General features: G+C 41.7%; 1 protein-coding gene across 1 annotated transcript in view; it reads left to right on the forward strand.

Annotated features, from left to right (window-relative positions):
* ACVR1 (activin A receptor type 1) overlaps nucleotides 1–11780 on the forward strand; it is a 109291-nt gene extending 97511 nt beyond the window's left edge. Inside the window, exons 9-10 of the mRNA XM_040357927.1 lie at nucleotides 3655–3785; nucleotides 10435–11780. Coding sequence (XP_040213861.1) covers nucleotides 3655–3785; nucleotides 10435–10569 — 266 coding nt within the window. The 3' untranslated portion in view covers nucleotides 10570–11780. The remainder of the gene's footprint in view (nucleotides 1–3654; nucleotides 3786–10434) is intronic.
* The last annotated feature ends 1960 nt before the right edge of the window (nucleotides 11781–13740 follow it).

The raw sequence follows: 13740 nt of genomic DNA on the forward strand, positions 1-13740 counted from the left end.
CTGAGGCATCGGAGCATTTCCCCCCCCAAGTACAAGTACTCGGGGAAATGCTCGGTATTGGTACCGATACTAGTATCGGTATCAGGACATCCCTACTAGGCATGATGGCAATTGTAGTTCCTGAACAACTGGAGGGCCGTAGTTTGAGGACCCCTGTTGTAGGGTTTAAAAAAAAAAAGGAAAATTGGTGCGGTTTACTACTGCTTTGTTCTGGTTCTACTGTACTTGTCTGGTTATTCTGTTTTTTTGGGGGTTTTTTTCTGTGCACATGGTACAGTAGGGATGGGCGATTCACAAGACCAAGGTTATTGCATTATTACACATTCATTTTTATGAAGTCACCAAGGGCTTTCTACGGTATATGGCTAGAAGTATGTGGACCACCCTCTCAAAACTGATGCGTTTTCAGTGAAGGATACTTCTAATACTACATTTTAGACAATTGTTTGCTTCCAACCTTGTGCCAAAAATTTAGGAAAGGCACTTTTCTGTTCCAGCATTGCTGCACCCCTGTGCGCAATACTAGGTCCATGAGTTATAGGCCAAGTAAGCTGTGTATGAAACAAAATTCTCATGTGCTCTGGTGTTTCGCCAAATCCGGGTGATGTAGTATAGTTTCACGGCAAAGTCTATATTCTTGCAGCCCTCCTCAGCAGGGCTCAAGTCCTGCGGGAACGCGTGGGAACGGAGTTCCTGCACTTTTTTCACAGCAGAAACTCAGTTCCCTTTGCAGGACTAGAGCAGCCGAGCTGCCCGAGCCAATCCTTCACTAAGCGGCGATGCCCAGCGCGAACCTTTGTAACCCTTTGTTACTGACCGCTTCCTGTATATGGATTCATTGGGTAGTGTGCGGGTATTCCGTCACTTCCTCGATGCCGCAATGTCTCCTGGGAGCTTTTGTCATTGTTCCCAGGAGACATTGCGGAGGTCTGCTGCGAGTTATCACGGGATTTAGAAAGAACTTGCTTAAAGCGTATCATTTTTTTTTTTTTTTTGGTGGGGGAGTGGATCTTGGGTTGGAGTTCCCACACTTTTTTCCCCAGGACTTGACCCCTGCTCCTCAGGACAAAGGGTGTTCATAAAACTAGAAAAAAAGAAAAGGGAGGGCGCACCGACCTAGTGCAAGCCGGGGTTCACACAGGACCGGTGCGGGAAACTGCATGTGATTTGGAAAGGAATCGCTCTGCATTCCTGTTCAAATCACAATCAGTTCTTAGCTTTGTGGTATGGGCTCAAATCGCACTGCAATCGCTACTCGGTGTCAGCGAGTTCTTGTGTACAAGTATCGGGATCCGTACTTGCCGGTCAAAAAACTGTATTGATGCAACCCCTAGTGGCAGGTGTTTTGAAAAAACGCTCTTTGGAAATTTTACACAACTTGATTTTTTTTATAGCATTTTATTTTCCTTGTATTCCGTGTCATCGTTTCAGGACAGTCTGTCAGTATGTTCTTATTTTCCTGCTTCGCACTTGTCTGGTTCTTCTGGATCTTGGCTGCAGACGATGAAGCACTTTTAGCTTATTTGGCTCCTTCCTTCATACACTTCCTCCTGATGGGTACATGCTGTTCTGTCAGTGTTTCCTCTATCCCACCAGTGCACAGCTATGCCCGCTAGGCATTATTTTTATTACACTTGAACGGTCCTGAATGAAGATGTGTTAAATCTTGGACAGTTATATTTAGAATTTTAGAAAATGGGAAAAACTGATAAAATTCAAAGAGGATATAAACTTATAGAATAATAAAATAACCTGTATAAACTTGATAGAAAATAGGGGCTGTTGTGCATCATCTCTATTGCTTTATGAGCTTTAAATTGGAATTCCAGCTTGCACCCAACTAGCCTTAAAACTGTCCCCTCCCCCTCCTAACACCTATGCTAACTAACCCTTGCAAGAAGGATGTATACGCTTAACCTATTTCCTTATTCATTCACATGATCCAGCTACCCTGTGTTGGCCAGCGGCAGCTGCAGGGCAGAGGAGCTGGCACTCCAACAATGGCATTTAAAGCACGGAGCAGTGACATCACCCATTTGCTTCAGCCGCCCATCGGAGCAGGAGAGAAAAGGGACCGTCGTCAATGGATAGACCTTTGCAGCCAGTGGGTGACGTCACCGCTCCAGGCTTTACCAGCTGTTATTGACGCTTCATCCTCTCCCCTGCTGCCACCACTAACTGACACAGAGGAGTCGGATCACATGATCGAAGTTAAACTAACAGGTTAGTTAGAATAGGTGTTAGGAGGGGGAGCAGACAGTTCCAAGGCTAGTTAGGTGTACAACAGAATTCCACAAATGTCTATTTGTGCGTGTAAAAAGCATATAAAATACAGTATACCATCTGTTTATACCAGCCTTTCTTAACCTTGCCGACCAAAGGAACCCTTGAAATAACTACAACTCGTGATACATTAGGGAGCTGCGGTGGCTCAACGCGATTGGCACTGCGCTGACAAGCCATTCACCTCTGCAGCTAGGGGTTCGGATCCCGATCTCAGCTACATGTGAATTGAGTTTGGCGGTCTCAGCCCGGCTCCCGGTGGGTGTGCTATGCGAGGTAAGCCTGCGCTTAGTACGCCCACCCCCCTCCCACAATTGGGTTAACATGCACGCACTTTGACCACGCGGTCTCTAAAAAGAGAGACGAAGGACTAACGGGGCTGGTTGAGCGGGCTAGATCCTCTCACTCCCTTATAGGGAGTCCCTCTGCCCCGTTGGGCTTCAAAGCGGAGCAGGTAGGGAGGGCTGTGTGGGAGGACCCCCTCACACACCCACCATTGCCACCCGGGGCATGGAGAAAGGTGGCAGATTGCCTCTGGGGGAGGCCTGCCTACTCCCAACTCCTGCAGTCCGGCTCCTCTCTCGAGTACACGCACAAAATACACTTTAAAAAAAAAAAAAAAAAAAACTTGTGATACATTAGTGTGAGGTCAGTGGGAAGAGTGCTCCTTAAACTTGTGGTCTTTGGGAAGAATTACCCCTTAAAGCGGAGTTCTGTCTAAAATAATACAGCCAGCAGGTACAAATACTCCAGCTGCTGACTTTTAATAGACACTTACCTGTCCAGGGCACCTGCGATGTCGGCAGCCAAAGCCGGTCAGTAGCTCGGCTCTCGGCTGCTGCCATCCTCGGTGAGGGAATCGGGAAGTGAAGCGTTGCAGCTTCACTTCCTGGTTCCCTACTGCAAATGCGCGAGTCGTGCTGCGTGTCCTCACTGGTCCCTGCTGTCTTCTGAGACCTGTGTCCCAGAAGACAATGGGGGAGGACATTGTAGGCGCAGGAAGTGGCGTAGGTCACCTCAGTAATCTATGCCTGGGAGTGGGAGCAAATACCTGTATTACCCAGGTATCTGCTCCCTCCTCCCCCTGAATGGTACCAAATGTGACACTGGAGGAGGGGGGGGGGCGGCATTTCAAAAAGTGGAAGTTCCATTTTTGGGTGGAACTCCGCTTTAAGGGACCCCTATCAACCTCTTGAGGAACCATGGAACCTTTGTCGAGAAACCCTGGTTTATAGACTTAAAATAAAATTGACCCCCAAACGATATTCTCCCGTTAAAGGCAATGTTGTTGAGGGTGGACTCAAGCTTGGCTTACTTTTCTGAAGCCTTTCAATCTTAAATAATAAGTTAATAATGAGTGATGTTTTCCAGGTATTGTTGAAGACTACAAACCTCCATTTTACGATGTTGTCCCGAACGATCCTAGTTTTGAAGATATGAAGAAACTTGTTTGTGTGGATCAACAAAGACCAAACATTCCCAACAGATGGTTCTCAGACCCAGTGAGTATCCTTTAGCATAAAACTTAAGTCTGTTGATTGCAATACAAGAAAAGCAGATGCACCGAAGCATGCCACTAAAGTGACTGTATGACCATAATAACACCATATTGCTGCGCTATAAAATATACAGTGGATATAAAGTCCACACATCCCTGTTAAAATGTCAGATTTCTGTGATGTAAAAAGATTAGACTAAGATAAATAATTTCAGATCTTTTTCCACCTTTTAATGTGATCTATAAACTGTATAACTCAGTTGAACAACAAACTAATATATTTTAGGTGGAGGCAAGTAAAAATAAAATATGGTGGTATAAGTGTGCACACTCTTAAACTAATACTTTGTTGAAGAACCTTTTGATTTTATTACAGCACTCAGTCTTTTTGGGTATGTGTCTATCAGCATGGCACATCTTGACTTGGCAATATTTCCCTATTCTTCTTTGCAAAAACATTCCAAATCTGTCAGATTATGAGGGCATCTCCTGTGCACAGCCCTCTTCAGATCACCCCACAGATTTTCAATAGGATTCATGTCTGGGCTCTGGCTGGGCCATTCCAAAACGTTAATCTGGTGAAGCCATTCCTGTGTTGATTTTGGATATATGCTTTGGGTTGTTATGCTGAAAGATGAAGTTCCTCTTCCTGTTCAGCTTTCTAGCAGAAGCCTGAAGGTTTTGTGCCAATATTGACTGGTATTTGGAACTGTTCATAATTCCCTCTACCTTGACTAAGGCCCCTGTTCCAGCTGAAGAATAACCGCCCCAAAGAATGATGCTGCCACCAATATGCTTCACGGTGGGTATGGCGTTCTTTTGGTGATGTGCAGTGTTGTTTTTGTGCCAAACCTATCTTTTGGAATTATGGCCAAAAAGTTGAACCTTGGTTTCAGCAGATCATAACACCTTTTTCCACATGCTTTTGGGAGACTTCAGATGTGTTTTGCAAAATTTAGCAGGGCTTGGATGTTTTTCTTTGTAAGAAAAGGTTCTGTCTTGCCACTCTACCCCATAGTCCAGACATTTGAAGAATACGGGAGATTGTTGTCACATGTACCACACAGCCAGTGCTTGACAGATATTCCTGCAGCTCCTTTAATGTTGCTTTAGGCCTCTTGGCAGCCCCCCTGACCAGTTTTCTTCTCGTCTTTTCATAAATTTTGGACGGACATCCAGTTCTCGGTAATGTCACTGTTTTGCCATATTTTCTCCACTTGATAATGACTGCCTTCACTGTGTTCCATGGTATATCTAATGCCTTGGAAATTATTTTGTACCCTTCTCCTGACTGATACATTTTTAACAATGAGATCCCTCGGATGCTTTGTAAGCTCTCTGCGGACCATGGCTTTTTCTGTAGGATGCGACTAAGAACATTTCGGGAAAGACCTATTCTAACAGCTGAGCTTTATTTGGGGTTAATCAGAGACACTTTAAATGATTGCAGGTGTGTACTGACTTCTATTTAGGCCAGGTTCACACTGGTGCGATTTGAGATGTCAAATCGCATCTCAAATCGGCAGCATTTGCCGGCAATGGCACCGGCCTAATCAGTGCGACGCCGCATCTGCGGCACTCCACCGATTTCAAAAAGTAGTTCCTGTACTACTTATTGCGATTTCGGGCCGCAATTTACATTGACATCTGTGCAGAAACCTGCACAGATGTCTCTGAAATCGTGGCCAGCGGGAGTGAAATCGTGCGAATTCAGCTGAACTCGCATGGCTTCACTCCCGCAGCCCAGTGTGAACCTGGACTTAACATGAGTTTGAATGTGATTGCTGAATTCTGAACATAGCTATATCCCCAGTTATAGGAGGGTGTACACACTTATGCAACCACATTTTTTTATTTTTTTTTTATTTTTCCTGCTTTCCCACTAAAAAAAATTCAGTTTGATTTTTCAATTGAGTTGTACAGTTTAGAGGTTACATTAAAGGTGGAAAAAGTTCTGAAATGATTTATCTTTGTCTCATTTTTTTACATCACAGAAACCTGACCTCTTAACGGGTGTGTACACTTTTTATATCCACTGTATGGGTGTATATGTGTGTGTGTGTGTGTATAGATATAGATATATAGAGAGAGAGGGAGAGATATCTACTCTGTCAGTCAACTGCCCCCACAGTTAGAAACGCCTCCCTAGGGAACACTTAACCCCTTGATTGGCACAAAATGTTAACCACTTCCCTGCCAGTGTCATTTATACAGTGATTGGTGGCTTTTTAGCTCTGATCACTGTATTGGTGTCAGTGGTCCCAAAAAGTGTCATAAGTGTCTGATATGTCCGCCACAATCCTGCTAAAAATTGCTGATCGCCGCCATTACTAGTGTGTGTGTGTGTGTGTGTATGTATGTATGTGTGTGTGTGTGTGTATATAATATATATATAATGTATGTGTGTGTGTGTATATATGTGTATGTGATATATATATATATATCTATATCTCTATATATATATATATATATATATATATATATATATATATATATATCTATGTCTCTATATACAGGGAATGCAGAATTATTAGGCAAGTTGTATTTTTGAGGATTCATTTTATTATTGAACAACAACCATGTTCTCAATGAACCCAAAAAAACTCATTAATATCAAAGCTGAATATTTTTGGAAGTAGTTTTTAGTTTGTTTTTAGTTTTAGCTATTTTAGGGGGATATCTGTGTGTGCAGGTGACTATTACTGTGCATAATTATTAGGCAACAACAAATATATACCCATTTCAATTATTTATTTTTACCAGTGAAACCAATATAACATCTCAACATTCACAAATATACATTTCTGACATTCAAAAACAAAACAAAAACAAATCAGTGACCAATATAGCCACCTTTCTTTGCAAGGACACTCAAAAGCCTGACATCCATGGATTCTGTCAGTGTTTTGATCTGTTCACCATCAACATTGCGTGCAGCAGCAACCACAGCCTCCCAGACACTGTTCAGAGAGGTGTACTGTTTTCCCTCCTTGTAAATCTCACATTTGATGATGGACCACAGGTTCTCAATGGGGTTCAGATCAGGTGAACAAGGAGGCCATGTCATTAGTTTTTCTTCTTTTATACCCTTTCTTGCCAGCCACGCTGTGGAGTACTTGGACGCGTGTGATGGAGCATTGTCCTGCATGAAAATCATGTTTTTCTTGAAGGATGCAGACTTCTTCCTGTACCACTGCTTGAAGAAGGTGTCTTCCAGAAACTGGCAGTAGGACTGGGAGTTGAGCTTGACTCCATCCTCAACCCGAAAAGGCCCCACAAGCTCATCTTTGATGATACCAGCCCAAACCAGTACTCCACCTCCACCTTGCTGGCGTCTGAGTCGGACTGGAGCTCTCTGCCCTTTACCAATCCAGCCACGGGCCCATCCATCTGGCCCATCAAGACTCACTCTCATTTCATCAGTCCATAAAACCTTAGAAAAATCAGTCTTGAGATATTTCTTGGCCCAGTCTTGACGTTTCAGCTTGTGTGTCTTGTTCAGTGGTGGTCGTCTTTCAGCCTTTCTTACCTTGGCCATGTCTCTGAGTATTGCACACCTTGTGCTTTTGGGCACTCCAGTGATGTTGCAGCTCTGAAATATGGCCAAACTGGTGGCAAGTGGCATCTTGGCAGCTGCACGCTTGACTTTTCTCAGTTCATGGGCAGTTATTTTGCGCCTTGGTTTTTCCACACGCTTCTTGCGACCCTGTTGACTATTTTGAATGAAACGCTTGATTGTTCGATGATCACGCTTCAGAAGCTTTGCAATTTTAAGAGTGCTGCATCCCTCTGCAAGATATCTCACTATTTTTGACTTTTCTGAGCCTGTCAAGTCCTTCTTTTGACCCATTTTGCCAAAGGAAAGGAAGTTGCCTAATAATTATGCACACCTGATATAGGGTGTTGATGTCATTAGACCACACCCCTTCTCATTACAGAGATGCACATCACCTAATATGCTTAATTGGTAGTAGGCTTTCGAGCCTATACAGCTTGGAGTAAGACAACATGCATAAAGAGGATGATGTGGTCAAAATACTAATTTGCCTAATAATTCTGCACTCCCTGTATATATCTCTATATATATCTATATCTCTATATATATATATCTATATCTCTATATATATCTCTATATATATCTATATATATATATATATATATATATATATATATATATATATATATATATATATATATATATATATATATATATATATATATATATATATATATATATATATATATATATATATATATATATATATATATCCTTTATTTTGTAGATGCTATAACATTTGCGCAAACCATTCAACAAAAGCTTATTGCGTTTTTTTTTTTATAAAGTTAAAGCGACGCAGTGCCGTATCACAAAAAATAGCCTGGTCGTCAAGGGGGTAAATCCTTCCAGGGCTGAAGTGGTTATAATAATTAAAGTCGTCTTTTATGTTTTTTTGTTTTAAAAACAAGTTATACTTACTCTGTGTAATGGTTTTGCACAGATCAGCCCCGATCACTCCTTCTCTAGTCCCTTGCTGTCACCCCTTTCCCCTCCCTCCTGTCGAGTTCCCCCACCGCAAGCAGTTTGCTATGGGGGCACCAGAGCTGAGCCACTGCTGTGTCCATTCAGACATGGAGCCGCGGCTTGTCCCTTCTATTTTCTCATTGGCTTAGTCACTGACAGCAGCGGGAGCCAATGGTGCCCGCTGCTGTATCTTGGCCAATCAGGAGGGAGGGTCCCAGACAGCTGAGTTTCTCGTGCAGCATTGCTGGAGAATGAGGCTCATGTATGTATTAGGGGCGCTGCTGAACATAGCAGGTATGTTATCTTAATGCATCTTAATGCATAGAAAGCGTTAAAGTGGTTGTAAAGTCAGAAGTTTTTTTTTATCTTAATGCATTAAGATAAAAAGCTTGTGTGTGCTGAGAACAGCAGCAGCGCCATTGGCTCCCACTGCTGTCAATCAGTCGGTTCACCAATCAGGAGGGGGGGCTGGACCGCAGCGCCATGTCTGAATGAATGGACACGTGGAGCTGCAGCACGGCTTCGGTGCACCCATAGCAAGCTGCTTGCTGTGGGGGCACTCAACAGAAGGGAGGGGCCAGGAGCACAGAAGAGGCGCCAGAGAAGAGGAGGATCTGGGCTGCTCTATAAGTATAACATGTTTGTTATTTTTATAAAAAAAAGGCTTTACAATCACTTTAAGGTAAAAATAAATAAAATATCTGCCTTTAGAACCACTTATAATACATATAGATCTGCTTACCTCTTCCAGCCTGTGATTGGACAAGAGGGAGAAGCAGCAGAATGTGGACCCTATCTGTCATTCTTTCTGATCCTCTCAGTTTGTTGTTTGTCGGCATATGAACTGACTTACCCCTTGTGCTGCTTTTTCCTTCTGTCACTCTGAGCCCTGCTGTACAATGACTGCATATGCTCATAAAAAGTTACATTCAAGTACTTGCATTTAAAACATACTGTACATGTAATGACATATTAATACAGAGCTGCACGGAGTTCAGGTTTTAATTTTGGGATCTCAGAAAATAAAAAATACACCAAGAAGTGCTCAAAGTCCATAAATATGAATCAAAATTCACTGGAATGGTAAAGTTCCACAGAAGATTCAAAAATTAAAATAGTCCAACAAAATGTGATCTGGTGTTGAAAACATAAAGTGACGATGTGCCAAAAGATCCACCACCGAGGTAAATTGGAGGCTTACCAGATTGTGTGGACCCAAATAAGCGTATACTTAATGGGTCATGAAGGCTAGAAATAGAGTGAGAGGCAGGAAGGTGATTTCCACTACAATACGGTATATGATATGAGAGAGGGATTATCTCAATATCAGCCGGCAATTATAAAGGCTTAGGCCACCATTATCAATACAAAAAAACGATCTCCAAATAATCGTATACTTACTGCAATGTTCCTCCCGACTTCTTCCCCCTTCGGCCCCGCTCCTTCAAGGAGCAGGGCCGAAGGGGGAAGAAGTCGGGAGGAACGTTGCATTTGTTGTTTGGAGATCGTTTTTTTGTATTGATAATGGTGGCCTAAGCCTTTATAATTGCCGGCTGATATTGAGATAATCCCTCCCTCTGGTATATCATATACCGTATTGTAGTGGAAATCACCTTCCTGCCTCTCACTCAAGACAGCTCTGGAATCAGGACACCAATATTTCTAGCCTTCATGACCCATTAAGTATACGCTTATTTGGGTCCACACAATCTGGTAAGCCTCCAATTTACCTCGGTGGTGGATCTTTTGGCACATCGTCACTTTATGTTTTCAACACTAGATCACATTTTGTTGGACTATTTTAATTTTTGAATCTTCTATGGGACTTTACCATTCCAGTGAATTTTGATTCATATTTATGGACTTTGAGCACTTCTTGGTGTATTTTTTATTTTCTGAGATTTATTTACATTTTTCTCTGTTATTTCACATGTAATTAGCACTACACTTTTTTTGTTTTATATGTTTTTGCCTACAGAATTGATCTTATTCTGTGGTGTTGGCTGAATTTGGGATCGTCTTTCTTTGATCAGATTTTGATGCTGAATTGTAGAATATTGTCACTGGCATCATATATCACGTCATGATATCTATATCTTTTATGCTCAAATAAATTTTTCTTCTTTTGCAGACGCTATCATCACTTGCTAAGCTGATGAAGGAATGCTGGTATCACAACCCCTCTGCGAGACTCACAGCCTTGCGCATCAAAAAGACTTTAACCAAAATTGACAATTCCTTAGATAAACTGAAATCAGACTGCTGAAGATTTTGTCGGCACTGCCGCCACTTCCGTGCATCAATTGTACGACAAAAAAAAAAAATGTTTCAAATACAGTGCTTGCCTGCCGAGGTGTAGACTTTGTTTTCAGTTCTTTTCATGTGCGACTTTTAAACACACGCCTTTTAAGGAGACAATCCCGCTATGGAACACTGGAACCTCGATGAATTACTTTAGTGCACATTTGGCACAAATCTGCCTTCCAAGCAGCCGCGACAGCTTGACGATTGCAAAGATCCGGATCTGAAGGGGCAGTGTAGAAATTTCAGTACCGATCTGGGCATTAAAGGGTGAAATTGGAGGTTAAAAAAAAAAAATAAGTGATCGCTTTTCGCCCACTTCTAAGGAAATCACGCGGATCTTATCGGATTTTTAACTAGCAATATTTTACGTGCTTCTTTGTTTGATTGCACTACAGATTCCTCGCATTCCTTACTTGCACTGTAACGGTTTCATTTTAATCGACCGATGCCAAATATAAGATTGGCCGTGTACAGATCGATGTTGCGAATTATACCCATCCATTTTTTGGGTAATGATGTAAAAGAAAAAAAGAAAAAAAACAAAGCCTAATATGAGAGTGTCGGCATTGGCTGCCTCTTATGTGTACTGATGTTTACAATAATGCTGAACATAAGAATTTTTTTTTTTTTTTGGACTGTATGAAATTTCAAAATTATTTATTACTAGTGCACTTAAAGGTTTCCAGAAAAAACTGAACAGTGCAAAAGGCTATGGCTACATTTTTGTGTTTTTTATTTTATTTTTGTTTTTTGGTTTTACACTTAATTTTGTAACACATTTATGATGAGGAATAGACCTTTTTTTATTTTTACTCTATTTACTGTATCATCACGTTGCATCAATTCACATTCTTCTTTCTCCATATTGAGAAGTTGTGTGGTCTATATCCATTGACCGGATTCTAAACCTTATCAAGTGTCGCACCCATTTTTCCAGCTTGCCTTTTATTGACATAGGAAACGAAGACATGATATACAAGGTTCCTTGGAGAGATTCTGGATACTCATTCAAATATTAAAGGGAGGGTGGGGGAGAGAGAGAGAGAGATGCCTTTCTTCTAAGCTATGTAATATGTTGCGTTGTAAACTTTGCCAGAAAATAACTATTTTGTTTTAATCTACTTTTTGTATTTAGTAGTTATTTGTATAAATTAAATAGAATGTTTTGAAGTCTAAAAGCGTTTTTATTTGCTACGAGGACAAATATTGTAAGTAACTGAACTTGAACTATTTAGATTACCGTTGCAATTTTATGTCGCACAGCATTTGCGCAGTGGTTTTTCAAACGTAATTTATTTGGAAAAAATACACTTTAATGCAGGGCTCGACAAAATCCGGGCGCCCGATCGCGGCGGGCCCGTGCCCGCCGGTAATTGAGGCCGCGGCTTTGCGGCCTTCACAGAAGGAAGCTTAGGCCTGCAGAAGGCCGCAAAGCCGTGGCCGCAATGGTAATTGAGGCCGCGGCTTTGCGGCCTTCTGCAGGCCTAAGCTTCCTTCTGTGATCTGGTGCCCTCTTGTGATGGCCGTTGGCATTACAAGTAGCAAAACAGCAGTTCTAATGTGGTTTTCACTGCCATCTCCTTCCCTCTAATTAGGACCCCCAAACATTATATATATTTTTTATTCTAACACCCTAGAGCAGGGGTGTCAAACTGGCGGCCCTCCAGCTGTTGCAAAACTACAAGTCCCATGAGGCATTGCAAGGCTAACTGTTGCAAGCATGACTCCCACAGGCAGAGGCATGATGGGACTTGTAGTTTCGGAACAGCTGGAGGGCCGCCAGTTTGACACCCCTGCCCTAGAGAATAAAATGGTGGTCATTGCAATACTTTCTGTCACGCCGTATTTGCGCAGCGGTCTTACAAGCGCACTTTTTTGGGAAAAAAATACACTTTTTTTAATAAAATAAGACAACAGTAAAGTTAGCCCAATTTTTTTTATATTGTGAAAGATAAGGTTGCGCCAAGTAAATTGATACCCAACATGTCGCGCTTCAAAATTGCCTCTGCTCGTGGAATGGCGACAAACTTTTACTCTTTAAAATCTCCATAGGCAACGTTTATAAAATTCTACAGGTTACATGTTTTAAGTTACAGAGGAGGTCTAGGGCTAGAATTATTGCTCTCGCTCTACCAATCGGGGCGATACCTCACATGTGAGGTTTGAATACTGTTTACATATGCGGGCGCTACTCGCGTATGCTTCCGCTTCTGCGCGTGAGCTTGGCGGAACGGGGTGTGTTCTTTGGCTCCTAACTTTTTTAGCTGGCTCCTAGATTCCAAGCAAATTTGTCAGGAACAGGAACAACAAATCCAGTAATAAACTCAAACAGCAGCTCTAGACTTAAATTTGTTTCAGTGTAAATGGGCAAAATACCATTGTGTTCCACTTTAAAGGGACAAAACACCAGCAGAAACAATAGTCTCATTCAGTAGTTTAATAACTGAATGAGAAAGCTGTCTCATTTTTTAAAACAAAAATAAATCCTATATATTTTTTTGCTTATATTTACCAACCACTGGGTCCACCTTCATCTTGGTCACATTTTAGGGAAATTGGAATACCAAAAGTGTGCATAAGAACCATCAGAGGGTAATCTTCTTGTATCGGGGGGGGTGCTGCCTTTTTGCATTCCTTGGAATGTGACTAAGATGTGGGGGGAAAGGACCAGTGGCTGGTAAGTACAAGCCAAAAAAAAAAAGTGGTTTAACTTAATTGTGTTTGAAAAATTAGACAGCTGTCTCATTAAGTTATAAACTAGTTTAACCACTTAAGACCCGGACCTTTAGGCAGCTAAAGGACCCGGACAGTTTTTGCGATTCGGCACTGTCGCATTAACTGACAATTGCGCGGTCGTGCGACGTGGCTCCCAAACAAAATTGGCGTCCTTTTTTTCCCACAAATAGAGCTTTCTTTTGGTGGTATTTGATCACCTCTGCGGTTTTTATTTATTGCGCTATAAACAAAATTGTTTGCTATAATAATACATTTTCCTCAAAAATATATCTTTTTTTTTTTTCCTCCGGTTATTCTTCTACCTATTTTTGGTAAAAAAATCGCAATTAGCGTTTATCGGTTGGTTTGCGCAAAATGTATAGCATTTACAAAATAGGGGATAGTTTTATTGCATTTT

The sequence above is a fragment of the Rana temporaria genome, chromosome 6 (assembly GCF_905171775.1).
Source record: "Rana temporaria chromosome 6, aRanTem1.1, whole genome shotgun sequence".
Taxonomy (NCBI): Eukaryota; Metazoa; Chordata; class Amphibia; order Anura; family Ranidae; genus Rana; species Rana temporaria.